Here is a 14,097-nt window from a genome sequence, read left to right on the forward strand (position 1 = left end):
TTCTTCTTTATAAAAAATACTTTTTATTATTATTATTAATAATATCATCATCCACATCACAGAAGCCACCTGTCCTGTACAATGAAGAAGAACAACGAATCAAGGACATCCCCACCCCTAAGGAGACCCCAAAGAAGCAACGTAACTTTAGAAGCTGTGCCCAACCAAAACATGTTGGGAATCTGAGCGAACTGGGAGGTGGAGTGGCAGCTGCCAATCACTCTCACCCATCAAAACAGGAAGGGAAGTGACAGCTGTCAATTAGTGTCACCCATCAAAACAGGAAGTGGAATGGCAGCTGTTAATTGCCAACATTCATCAAAACAGGAACTGGAGTGAGAACTGTCAATCACTATCAACCATCAAAACAGGAAGGGGCGTGACAACTACCCATTTCTGTCATCCATTAGAACAGGAAGAAGAGTGATGGCTGTCAATCACCATCATCCCATCAAAAAGGAAGAGTGACAGCTGCCAATCACCATAATCCATTAAAGTATAGGGAGTGACAGCTATAACCAGCTTCCATTAAACAGGAACTGGAGTGAGAGCTGTCAATCACCATCAATCATCAAAACAGGAAGGAGAGTGACAAGCGTCCATCTCTGTCATCCATCAGAACAGGAAGAAGAGTGATGGCTGTCAATCACCATCATCCCATCAAAACAGGAAGGATGACAGCTGTCAATCACCATAATCCATCAAAGTACAGGGAGTGACAGCTATCACCAGCATCCCTCAAAACAGGAAGAGGTGTGATAGCTGTCAATCACCCCATCAAAACAGGAAGAGTAACAGCTGTCAATCACCATCACTCCAACATCAAGAGGATACCATCCACAACGATGGAGAAATTTGTGGTAATAAGTCAATGGTGGTGACAAGGAAAGAAAAAAGTGGCTTGTGGTTTCCCCATCGAAGGACAGAGGAGGTGCCCTCACCATCAAACTGCCCCCAAAAGCGAGTGGGATTGAGCTCAGTCCTGGCTGGATTCCCACCAGAGGGACAGCTGGGCTCAGGGGAACCTGGAGGTGCCTCCACTGATCCATTGGGAAGCCCCCCTTGCAGCCCCCAAACAGAAGCAGAGAAGGGAGCTGCCCACCCGCCCATCTCGGGACCCCTGCCTCAGGGGGCCTTGGGCCGGGCACTGAGGCGGAGTGTCTCCTTCAAGTCCCGGACAAACTCTCTCAAGCGGTCCAGGTGTGGGTTGACGTTCTCCTCCATCCACTCCTCCACCGTGTCCGGGAAGAAGGCCGCCTCCATCTGCGAGCGCAGTGCCTGCACCAGCCCCTCCCAGTCCTCATGGACCCTAGGATTGGGAAATAGGAGAGAGAGGCCAAGGGCCACAGTCCAAGGTGAGCGACCGGTCAGGGAATGCCCTCTTCGCCCCCAAGGCTTTCCTCCCAAAGTAGAAAAGGCCTGCTAGCCAAACGTGGCCCATGGGGCACAGTTAACCTCTATAGAGTTACATGGGTTTAATGTTCATGGGTTTGAATAATATGTTATCTCTAGGTTTTCCTAAAACAGGCATGGGCAAACTTTGGCCCTTCAGGTGTTTCGGATTTCAACTCCTACAATTCCTAACAGCCTGTTGAGACTCTATTCAGTGGAAAACTAGAGCTAAATATGCTGCAGGATGTCCCTCCCACAAATACAAAGATTTTTGCAGGGAGAGACATCCATGTTTTCATGATGGAATTAATTAGGAAATGACATTTATAACCCACAGCGATTTGATGCACCTTAAAGATCAAGAGCCACTGAGTCCCAAACTCCAAAAAGACATGGAAAAAGGGCCAGTTTGCAAAGCACCTCTTAGCAAATCGCTAACCTCATTCACCGCATCCCTTTGAGCACAAAATGAGCACGAAGTTGCACCCCAAACAAAGAAAGTGGGCTGCAAAATGTCTTGGAGAAACATTGCAGCAACAATGCATCTTTTGCATTTTTGCAGCCATTTTGAGCTTAAACCCTGAAAACCCCGGGAGGACGTGACCCCACATGACCTTGCTTGACTTGGACTCACTTGAGGACTTTGCTGCCAAAGGCCTCCAGGTTGCGAGGGTTGCCAAAGCGGTGCTTCCGGTGGTACGGACTGAACCAGCCTTTAATGGAGCTGCGAATGCACACAAACAACACAAATACAGACACACATATCTCTTGTTCATTGATCCCCAGGAATCCGAAACCAATAACAGATTGGAATTGATCAGATGGCAAGAGGAGAAGGAAGCCTCTTCCTGTCGCCTCCCATGTTCAAAATCCCAATTTCTGATCAAGCCAGATACTGACCTCTCCTCATCCAGGACTTTGACCACCGAGTCCTTCAGCTGACCGTTGACCTGCTCCACCATCCGGTAGATCTCTGAGCCAGGAAAGGCCCCGTTGCCTTCACTGGGGAGAAGGAGGCACAAAGGCAAGGCTAATGTGGCGGACAATGCATGCCAATAAAAAGGACCCCAGTTTTGGGATTCTTTGAATAGCAGATCACTCTGTTTAAATGACCTGTGGCCACATGAAAGGACTTACATTTTACTTCTCCTCCAAAGAAAAGTGTTTAGACCAGTCTTCTGAACTCTGGCCTTCCAAGGTTTTTGGACTTCAGCTCCCAGAATCCTTTATCATTAACCAAGGCAGATGAGGCTTCTGGGAAGTGAAGTCCAAGATACTCAGAAAACTAAAGTCTGGGAATCACCGCTTTGGACCATTTTGATTGCATTGTAAAATACTTTTGGGATTACTACTACTACTACTACTACTATTATTATTCTTGTTTATTAGTATTATATGCACATATGTTATATTATAATATCATATTTATATTTTATTTATTTATATTCCTTTATCTTGAAAGGTGAATATATCAGAATGGCAAAATAATCACATATTTCTTCAAGCAACTTATTTTAGTCTCGAAGGGCCAAATTAGTGCTTTGGACCATTTCAGTTGCACTGTAAAATACTTTTGGGTTATTATTGTTATTAGAACTATTATTATTCTAGTTTATTTATATTATACATATATTATAGTACTAGCTGTCCCCGCCACATGTTGCTGTGGCCCACATGGGGGTTCTGTGTGGGAGGCTTGGCCCAATTCTATTTGGGGTTCAGAATGCTCTGTGATTGTAGGTGAACTATAAATCCCAGCAACTACAACTCCCAAATGTTAAGATTCTATTTTCCCCAAACTCCACCAGTGTTCACATTAGAGCATATTGAGTATTCCTGTAGAGTTTGGTCCAGATCCATCATTGTTTGAGTCCACAGTGATCTCTGGATGTAGGTGAACTACAACTTCAAAACCAAAGGACGCTGCCCACAAAACCCTTCCAGTATTTTCTGTTGGTCATGGGAGTTCTGTGTGCCAAGTTTGGTTCAATTCAATCGTTGGTGGGGTTCAGAATGCTCTTTGACTGTAGGTGATCTATAAATCTAAGCAACTACAGCTCTCAAATCACAAAATCAATTTTTTTGAGTGAAGGTCATACATTGAGTTGTTAGGTGTCTTGTGTCCAAATTTGGTGTCAATTCGTCCAGTGGTTTTTGAGTTATGTTAATCCCACAAACGAACATTACATTTTTATTTATATAGATTATTTTATTTATTTATTTATTTTCCTTTATCTTGAAAAGATGGGATATAAATATCAGAAAGGCGAAATACGTATTTCTTCAAGCAATTTCTTTTATTCTCCAAAGGGCCAAATCACCGCTTTGGATAATTTCAGCTGCATTGTAAAATACTTTTGGCTTATTAATATTATTATTACTATTACTATGACTATTCTTTTTCATTTATTTTAGACACACACACATATATAATGTAAATATATGACGGCCGGGCTTTAGCACAGCCGGTTAACCACCAACTGCAGAAAATCTTGCCAATCAAAAGGTTGACAGTTCAAGCCTGGGTCAGGGTGAGCTCCCGGCCATCAGCCCAGCTTCTGTCCACCTAGCAGATCGAATACAGCAATGTGAGTAAATAAATTGGTACCGCTTTAAAGCGGGGAGGTAATTAAAAGGTGCCCATAAGGACATGCTGATGATTTGATTGGGAGGTCGTCTACGGACAACAAATCTCCTTGGCATGGAAGATGGTGCAACGGCACCTTCCCACGGCCAAAGTCAAACACAGCCTCCAGATGTTGGAAATGGGAAAAGATAGGAAAAGCCTATATCTCTGTTTATGTATTGTCTGTCCATGTCAATTGTATTACGGCATTGAATGCTTGCTCTATATGTGTGCTGTAATCCGCCTCAAGTCCCCCCAGGAAGATAGAGCAGAATATAAAGTATATTATTATATTATATTATATTGATTTATCTTAAAAGGTGGGATATAAATATCAGAACAGTGAAATGCTCACAAATCTCTTCAAGCAACTTATTTTATTCCCCAAAGGGCCAAATTTGATATTAGTCAGAAGATGGGGAACAAAAATACCTCAAAAGTTTGAGCTTAATGCTCTTATTAAAGCCTTAGATAAGACAATCCCATCTACTAGAATTGAGGGAATGAGCTTGCCTGTGAATCCATGAAACAATGAGGTGTTGGTTTCTGAGAATGTGCAGAGAGCCAGACTAAGATCATGAGTCCAAGACTCATTGACCTATAACCCCATTGCACTATGGGCAAAAAAGTGAACCCTGGATGGCCATCTCTCAGGAAGACTTTGATTGTGTCTTTGCTCCTGGCAGAATGGGGTTGGACTGGGTGGCCTTTGGGGTCCCTTCCAACTCTAGGTTTCTATGGATTCTATGACCAAGGAAGCTCCATTTGGGAAGAAGATACCAAAACTTGGCCACGGTAGTCCACGCTCTGGTTACATCCCGTTTAGACTACTGCAACGCTCTCTACGTGGGGTTGCCTTTGAAGACGGCTCGGAAGCTCCAACTAGTCCAACGTGCGGCAGCCATAATACTAACAGGAGTGGAGCGCAGGGAGCATACAACTCCTTTGCTGCACCAGCTCCACTGGCTGCCGATTTGCTACCGGGCTCAATTCAAAGTGCTGGCGTTGGCCTTTAAAGCCCTAAACGGTTCTGGCCCAAGCTACCTATCCGAACGTATCTCTGCTTATGAACCCACCAGGACTCTAAGATCTTCTGGGGAGGCCCTGCTCTCGATCCCGCCTGCATCACAGGCACGGCTGGCGGGGACGAGGGACAGGGCCTTTTCTGTGGTGGCCCCTCGGCTGTGGAACGCCCTTCCCATGGACATTAGATCAGCCCCTTTGTTAATGGTGTTTCGAAGAAAACTAAAAACCTGGCTGTTCGAACAGGCGTCCGGTTAAACAATGCAATGTACACGATGAATATAGGAAATGGAATTATGGAAGATGAATTGGATCACGATTCTAGTTACGAGACGTTAATGTGTTGTTATTGATGTGTCATTTTGTATATTATGCTGTTAATGGTTTTTAAATTTTGTATGCTGTTGGATTGACTTTTGCTCTTGTTGTAAACCGCGTTGAGTCACCTACAAGGCTGAGAAATTGCGGTATACAAGCAAAAGTAAATAAATAAAACACAAGCAGACGCACCAAGTACCCTTGGTCAGATCCATGTTCTGGAAGCCGAGGATGGAGAGGACCTTCTTCTTGGTGGCCTCTGTGAATCCTCCTAAAGGAAAGGGAGCAAAATAAAAGTTTTGAGAGCCATACATCTCTCTATTTTGCCACCGGAAAAGGCTATACAGGTCCCCAGTCCTGTGAAGTTTGAAAGTCAAACTTGAAATGTGACACTATTTCCTGTGCTGGTCAATGACCGAAATAAATGTTTTGATTTGATTTGAAAGTCAAAAGGATGTTGTATACTGTCTTTATTTATTGGTCAAAATATTTATATCTAGTGATGTATCCCATGATAGGCCAGGCAGGAGAATGAGAAAAATTTATAGGAATAAACAGGAGGAATAATTTAAGCAAACTTAAAAGCATTTCCAGCCTTTAGACAGGCTCAAAATTCAAGAGGGTTAAGGGCACAGGACCCTTATAAAAGTTGGGAAATGTGATGTCTTTTTAAAATGCAGATAACATCCTTCTAGGCATTTATATAGCCCTTCTGTAAACCCAGGTCTTTGCAGGCAGAACATTCAAGGGCATGCAAAGCTTCTTTCGCAGCCCCCCCCCCCCAACTTTGCACCCTGCTTCCCCACAGTGTCCCCCACGGGGTCCCCTCACCATTCACCAAGGTCTGCAGACACACCGCCAGGGAAGGGATCCCCACTGGAAGGAGCTCACAGAGAGCAGAGTAGTGGTCGTACCTGCAGGGAAGGAGGGAGGAAGAAAGGAAGAGAAAGAAAGGAAGGAAGGAAAGGAAAGGAAGGAAAAGTAAGGAAGAGAAAGGAATGAAGAGAGAGAAAAGAAGAAAGGAAGAAAATGGAAGGAAGAGAAAGGAAGGGAGGAAGGGAGGGAGGGAGGGAAAGGAAGGAAAGAAGATGAAAGAAGGAAGGAAGGAAGGAAGGAAGGAAGGAAGGAAGGGGGGAGAGAGAAGCAAATGGAAGAAAAAGAAAGGAAGGGAAAGGAGGGAAGGAAAAGGAAGGAAGGAAGGAAGGAAGGAAGGAAGGAAGGAAGGAAGGAAGGAAGGGAAGGAGGGAGGGAGGGAGGGAGGGAAAGGGAAAGGGAAGGGGAAAGAAAGAGACGAAGAGGAAGGAAGGAGGCAAAGAAAGGGAGAAACAGAGGAGGGGAGAGAAAGAGAAAGGGGGGGAGGGAGGGAGGAAGAAGGGAAAGAGAAAGAAAGAGACAAAGGGAGGGGAAATGGGGGGGAAAAAAATCAACCTTTGACTTTTGGCATGAGGTATCCCCAGCCATTGCCCAACCTTTCTAACAACAACGACAACAACAACAACTTTATTTTTATATCGCGTCACCATCTCCCCAAAGGGGACTTGAGCCAGCTTACATGGAGACAAGCTCAAAAAACACAGAAAAAAACAACAGCATTAAAATCAATCAAATAAAAACATAACACAGTCACAACAACAACAACAACAACATAAAAACAATATCATGGCTGAAAACAGAATCAGAGCTGGGTCTGGGCTCAAGTAAGTGCAATGAATTCCTAAGTAGAGCTGAGGGAAAGTGCAAAACTTCAAATGTGCCAATCTAGAGGGAATATCTTTCTACAAGGTACAACCCCCCTTCAGGCCCGTTTCCCTCCCCAATGTCCCCCTGGGAACCCCCAAAGGGCCTGTCCCTTGAGAGGCAATGCCTGGGCCAATGGCACGGGGGGGGGGGGGGGTGCTGGTGCTTGCCTCTGCCACCCGGTGAGAGCGATGCCCTGGAAACGGACGGCGGGGCTGGTGCTGGGCATGGCCTGGATGACCTTGAGCCATAGGAGGTGGTTCTGGAGGTGGGCCTCCATGGGAGGCCAGGCCTGGGCCGGACCTGAAGTGCCCTTGAAGGCGCTGGCGAACCAGACGGCCCCAAAGCCACACTCGGTGTATTTGGAGATGTACTTCCCTGCAAAGTGGAAGGTGAGAGAGAGACAGTGTATGCATAAGGTCCTCCAGTGCAATTCTATGGTATACTTCAGGCATGGGAAAACTTGGGTCCTCCAAGTGTTTTGGATTTCAACTCCCACCATTCCTAACAGCCGATATATATACACTCTGCTTTATCTCTGGTTTACCATAAAAGCATCAGCATACAATTTAAAATATACAAATATGCAAACATTAAAACAGGATTAAATGTAAACAGTATTTTAAAAAATCTCCATTAAAACATAATCAAAGTTAAAGCTCTATGGTCCGCTTCTACCTGAAGCCATTTATTGCAATAGGGATTCACTTTGTCCTGTTTGGTTTGCAGGAACACCCCCCCTCGAGGATTTGGGAATTGATATTATACACATTCTGGAAATAAATAAATAGAATAAAGAATGCAAACCTATTTGTTGTGTGTCAAAATCCGGCGCGTAGAACCATAGCATGGGAGAGGCCTGTTTGGCAATGCCCGACTCTGAAAAAAGGAGGAAATGCATATTTGAAAGCCAGGATGGGTGACTTCTCCCTTAACTCAAGGGCAGAGATAGGGAAAGTTCCTTTGGGGGGGATGACTACAACTCGCAAAATGCTCCTCCAGGATATCCATGATATTTGGGATATCCAAACCAAGAGAAGGGATTTTCCAAGCCCCGTTAAGGATCAGAACCCCCAGGTCCAAGGACTGGGGATGGAGCCCCCAACGTCTCCATCAAGGGGTCACCTTGGATGGCAGCCACGTTGACCTTGCGTAGCATGTCGTCCCAAAGAAGGACCCGGAAGCCTTCGCTGGCGACGAAGCTGACCACTTCCCGGATGTGGTTCAGGTACATCTTGCCCACGTCTCCGCCGTTGCGGCTCAGCCAGTTTTTGGAATCTGTCCCTTCACCCAAATGGAAGACCTGAAGTGGAAGGGAGGAAGTCATAGTCCCCCTCAGAGGAAGATACTACTGCCTGGAAGTCTGGGGGAATCTCTTTCTCTGGAGGTTTCGGAGCAGGGGCAAAAAAGCCATCTGTCAGGATGTGTACTCCTGCCTGGCAAAAGGGGGTTGAACTGGATGGGCCTTGGGGTCCCTTCCAAATTTTCTATTATTACTATTACTGGAGCCCCCAGTGGCGCAATGGGTTAAACCCTTGTGCTGGCATGACTGAAAGACCAACAGGTCACAGGTTCAAATCCGGGGAGAGTGCGGATGAGCTCCCTCTGTCAGCTCCAGCTCCCCATTGCGGGGACATGAGAGAAGCCTCCCACAAGGATGATAAAACATCAAAACATCTGGGCGTCTCCTGGGTGACATCCTTGCAGACAGCCAATTATCTCACACCAGAAGCGACTTGCAGTTTCTCAAGTCGCTCCTGACACGAAAAAAAAAAGATTACTACTACTATTATTATTATTATTATTATTATTATAGAGGCTGGACAGTGATCTGTTGGGACGGCTTGGATTGTGCTTTTCCTGCCTGGCAGAAAAGAGTTGGAATGGATGGCCCTTGGGGTTCCTTCCAACTTTGGGATTCTATGATTCTATAACCTACTTCTCCATGAACTTGGTAATGTGTATGAGGCTGGGTGGCCATCTATCAGGAAAGCTTGGATTGTGCTTTTCCTGCCTGGCAGAAATGAGTTGGAATGGATGGCCCTTGGGGGTCCTTCCAAGTCTATTATTATCGTTACTACTACTACTACTACTACTACTACTATAGAGGCTGGAGAGCCATCTATCAGGAGGGCTTGGATTGTACTTTTCCTGCCTGGAAGAAGCAGGTTGAACTGGATGGCCCCTGAGGTCCCTTCCAACTCTATTTTTTATTATTATTATTATTATTATTGAAACTCAATGGCCATCGGTCGAGACGGCTTAATTGTCTTTTCCTGCCTGGCAGAAAAAGGTTAGATTGGATGGCCCTTGGGGTCCTTTTCAAGTCCATTATTATTATTATTATTATTATTATTATTATTATTATTATTACCACTAGTACTATTATTATAGAGGCTGGATGGCTTGGGCTGTGGTTTTCACACTTAGCAGAAGTGGGTTGGACTGGATGGCCCCTGGGACCCATTCCAACTCTATGATTGAATTATTATTACTATTATGTTTTTGTTGTTGTTGAAGCTGTAAGGCCATCTGTGGGAATGGCTTTGATTGGAAGACCTGGAGTGGAAGGGAGGAAAGGGTTTCTGCCTGGCAGAAAAGGGATAGATTGGATGGCCCTTGAGATCCTTTCCAACTCTGGGATTCTATGATTCTATAACACTTCTTCTCCATGAACTTGGTAATGTGTATGAGGCTGGATGGCCATCTGTGAAAAGGGCTTTGGATTGTGTACTTCTGCCTGGTAGAAGGGGGTTGGCCTGGGTGGCCTATAGCAGACCCCTTCCAACTCTATGACCCTAAGCGAATGGATGAGCAAAAAAATTGGAAGGACTTGCACCTTCAACTCCAAACACAGAATTATAGAGTAGCTGGAAGACACACCAAAAGGGTCATCCATTCCAACCCTATTCTGCCATGCTGGGTTACGATGACCCCCGTTATCCCAATGTGCAACCAGTGTGTCAGAATGCATTGGAAGGCTTCGCTCCACATTCAAAGTACCTCGTCTGCCCCAATGTGGACCCAGTGGGAGCGGCGGTGCTTGCTGAGGACCTGAGTCAGGACTGCCTTCAGGAGGGCCAGGGTCTCCGGCACGTGAGGGTTGAGGCTGTTGGGGAAGCGCTCCACTTCCCGCAGGTGGCGGTACTTGTCGTGCTTCAGGATGAACTGCAAGCGGAGAAGAGGCAAATAGTTGAACCTTGACCATTCAAACAGGGGGACTCTAGGACCAAGCATTAGGAAAAGAGGGGACGCCAAGACCCAATATAGGGAACAAGAGGGGTTCTAGAATGCATTGCAGTGGTTCTCAGCCTGGGGGTCCCCAGATCTTTTGGACCCATAAGCTGATAATTATTACATTATAGGGAAATAGAGAATTCTAGGATCCAGCATGGAGAAAGGCAGGGCTTCACAAAGGTGAAAGGAGGAACTCAGGAATGTAGCATGGGGAAAAGGAGAACCTTACCACTCAACTTGCAGGAACATTGGACTCTAGGACCCAGTATGACTATAAACTTTAATACCCAGTATGACTATAAAGGGGATCTCTAGGGCCCAGTACAGGAGGGACTCTAGGAGTCATAATGCGTGAAAAGAACCCATCATGGAGAAAGAAGGGAATTTAGGACCCAAAATGTGAATCAAAGGACTCTTGGACACAGGTTCACAGCTTGGGTGTGATCCTGGATTCATTGCTGAGCCTGGAACCTCAGGTTTCGGCAGTGACCAGGGGAGCATTTGCACAGTTAAAACTTGTGTGCCAGCTGCGCCCGTACCTTGGGAAGTCTGACTTGACTACGGTAGTCTATGCTCTGGTTACATCCTGTAGACTACTGCAACGCTCTCTACATGGGGTTGCCTTTGAAGACGGTTCGGAAGCTTCAACTAGTCCAACAAACAGCAGCCAGGTTGCTAACAGGGGCGGCGCTCAGGGAGCATACAACCCCCTTGTTGCGCCAGCTCCACTGGCGGCCGGTTTGCTACCGGGCCCAATTCAAAGTGCTGGCTTTGGCCTATAAAGCCCTAAACGGTTCTGGCCCAACTTACCTGTCCGAATGTGTCTCCCCTTATGAACCATTGAGAACTCTAAGATCGTCTGGGGAGGCCCTGCTCTCGGTCCCGCCTTTGTCTCGAGTACGTTTGGCGGGGACGAGAGACAGGGCTTTCTCAGTGGTGACCCCTCAGCTATGGAACACCCTCCCTAGGAAAATTAGATCTGCTCCCTCCCTCTTAATGTTTCAGAGGCAAGTTAAAACATGGCTGTTCAAGCAAGCGTTTACAAATGCAGAGTAGCTAATATAGAAAATTGAACGATTTGACAATGGAACTGGACAATGTTTGATAATAATGAGGTGCTAATGATGTTTTTATTGCTTTTGTGGTGTTTTGTATTGTTTAATGTTTTAATCTGTATTATGTTTTTATATGTACTGATTTGTTGGAAACCGCCTTGAGTCGCCAATTGGCTGAGAAAGGCGGTATACAAATACAGTAAGTAAGTAAGTAAATAAATAACTAAGACCCATCATGGGAGAGAAGAAGACTCTAGAACCCAACATGGAGAAAGGGGTGACTTTAGGACCCAGAATGGGGAAACAAAGGAATCTAGGACCCATCATGGGAGAGAAGAAGACACTAAAACCCAGTTTGGAGAAACTGAGAGCTTTAAGGCCCAGAATGGGGAAACAGAGGACTCTAGAACCCAATATGCATGAGAGGCAAAGTCGCAATTGTTGGCTGGCTAACATGTGGCAGAATCAGCTTCCAGTTTTTTAATCTGGAGCTCTCCAAGGTGCTGAGCATCTGTTTCCCAAATATATCTGTGGCACCGTCAGGCTTTCTTACGAAGTTCTGACTAGAATCCGGAGCCGATCATGGTACTGATGCCATGTTGCTGGCACAGGGCCGCTGCCAAACTACAGCTGTTTGCCAATGAAAAATTATTATTATTGTTATTATTATTATTATTATTATTATTATTATTATTTTCCTTGCAACTTGAGCGTCTGGTGAGGAATGCAGTCAGGTGGGAAATGCAAGGACTGGGGGGGGGGGGCGGGGGTGCTCCAGGAATAGCATTGCTACCGCACCCAAAGAGGAGGAGAAACACATTCTCTTTGGCCCATAGGCCAAGGCTTCAGGCCTGTTTGCTCAGCCGCAGCCTAAGAACCAGACCGACCAGATCTAAAGCCGCAGGGCAGGATCCGGCCCTTTCTCTCACACCAGGAACCCCAGGAAATGAATATCAGAGGTGGCTGAGAGGGCATGACCCCACTGCACTAGTAGTAATAATAACAGGAACCAACCCATCTCCTGCGTTTCTTTTGGGGGAATAGCAACATTCAGCCTTCAACTAACGGAGATTCTGGAGTTATATTCTCTCCTCTCAAAGCTTTCTGAGGATTCTATGATTCTATGACAAGCTGGATGAGTCTCTCTCGGGAGGGATCAGATGGTGCCCTTCCCGGCCGAAAAGTGTTGGACTGGATAGCCCCTCTTCTATGTAGTTTAGCAAAGCACCAGCCCTCTTTTGCAGAAAAGGCCCCAGGTGCATTGCCATATCTATGCGAGGTGTTCAAAGAACTGAAAAACACAAAGACAAAGGCACTCCCTGGGTCCCTTCCTAGGCTCCCTATCTTTTCCCAGGAGCGAACGCAAAGAATATCAAATAAAGTCAGTTAAGGACAAACAAACCCCTTCTATCTTACTCGATAGCACAGAGGCTGGGCTGTAAGGCCAGCAAGGACTGCAAAGCCAATGTGCCTGTTGGCTAGGGCAGCACCAATGGCATCCAGGGCACTGCCCACCAAGGAACCAATATAGAGCAGTCAAGAGGTGTGGCCGATGCCAGCATGTCAAAAATGGAACCCACAACAGCAAAAACAAAATCATCATCATCATCATCATATATAGTAATATATAGTATAATAAAATAATATATATTATAATATAATAATATATAATACAATTATAATATAAAGTAATACTAAGAAACCAACTTATAATAATACTAAGAAGTCAACTCTTGTAAATTTGCATTTTATCAGTGAATTTTAACCTGCATTTTAACTTGCATAATAATAGTATGCTATAATAATATACAATAATACAATAATGCATACAATATATACTAATACAAAGAGCAACAAGTCAATTTTAATTTTTAACTTGCATTTTAATCTGAATAATAATATAAAATAATATAATAATATAATAATATATACTATACAATAAAATATATAATATATATAATAATACGAAGAATAATAAGTGAATCTTAACTTGCATTTTAATCTGAATATAAATATATAATATAATAAAATAATATATAATACAATAATATATAATTATACAAATAATATATAATACAAATAATAATGTCAATTGTAACTTGTTAATTTAAATTAAATTTAAATAATAATGTCAATTGTAACTTGTTAATTTAAATTTACATTTTAATCTGAATAATAATATATAGTATTATAATACAATAATAATATATGATAATACAAATAATAAGTCAACTTGTGAATTTTTACTTGCATATTAATCTGAATAATAATAATATATAATAAATATAATAATAATAAGTGAGTTGTAACTTGTGAATTTAAACTTTTATCAGTGAATTTTAACCTGCACGATGGTGGTGACAATCATAATAATAATAATAATAATTATTATTATTATTATTATTATTATTATTATTATTTGCCAATACATCACACAGTCCTAGACACTTGGGAAGTGTCCGAAGTGTGATCCAATTCAACAGCCAGCAGAGTGTCTGCTGTGGACTCATCTTGTTATGTTTCAAATAATAATAATAATGGTAGACAGGTGGGCTCCCTTACCTCCGCATGTCCAAACGTTTGCACCAAGGGGATCACCTCCAGCTTGTTCAGTTCGGCCAGAGCCAGGATCCGGTTGATGTCTTCTTCGCTGCCAAGAGATAAAAGTAACCACTGCATTAACTCCAACCAGGTATAAGGCAGGGAAAT

The 14,097-nt window shown here is 44.1% G+C and overlaps 1 protein-coding gene across 4 annotated transcripts in view; it reads right to left on the reverse strand.

Annotated features, from left to right (window-relative positions):
• The window catches only part of LOC132781927 (hexosaminidase D-like), a 29,310-nt gene continuing 15,213 nt past the window's right edge, over positions 1 to 14,097 (reverse strand). For all 4 annotated transcript variants that reach the window (XM_060786493.2, XM_060786491.2, XM_060786492.2 and 1 more), the window contains exons 5-14: positions 13,951 to 14,038; positions 10,100 to 10,264; positions 8,222 to 8,399; positions 7,904 to 7,975; positions 7,267 to 7,474; positions 6,191 to 6,273; positions 5,552 to 5,630; positions 2,293 to 2,394; positions 2,027 to 2,116; positions 1 to 1,309 (exon numbers count right to left, since the gene is read on the reverse strand). In XM_060786493.2, coding sequence (XP_060642476.2) covers positions 1,126 to 1,309; positions 2,027 to 2,116; positions 2,293 to 2,394; positions 5,552 to 5,630; positions 6,191 to 6,273; positions 7,267 to 7,474; positions 7,904 to 7,975; positions 8,222 to 8,399; positions 10,100 to 10,264; positions 13,951 to 14,038 — 1,249 coding nt within the window. In that variant the 3' untranslated portion in view covers positions 1 to 1,125. The remainder of the gene's footprint in view (positions 1,310 to 2,026; positions 2,117 to 2,292; positions 2,395 to 5,551; positions 5,631 to 6,190; positions 6,274 to 7,266; positions 7,475 to 7,903; positions 7,976 to 8,221; positions 8,400 to 10,099; positions 10,265 to 13,950; positions 14,039 to 14,097) is intronic.

Source organism: Anolis sagrei, chromosome X (assembly GCF_037176765.1).
Source record: "Anolis sagrei isolate rAnoSag1 chromosome X, rAnoSag1.mat, whole genome shotgun sequence".
In the NCBI taxonomy this organism is placed as follows: Eukaryota; Metazoa; Chordata; class Lepidosauria; order Squamata; family Dactyloidae; genus Anolis; species Anolis sagrei.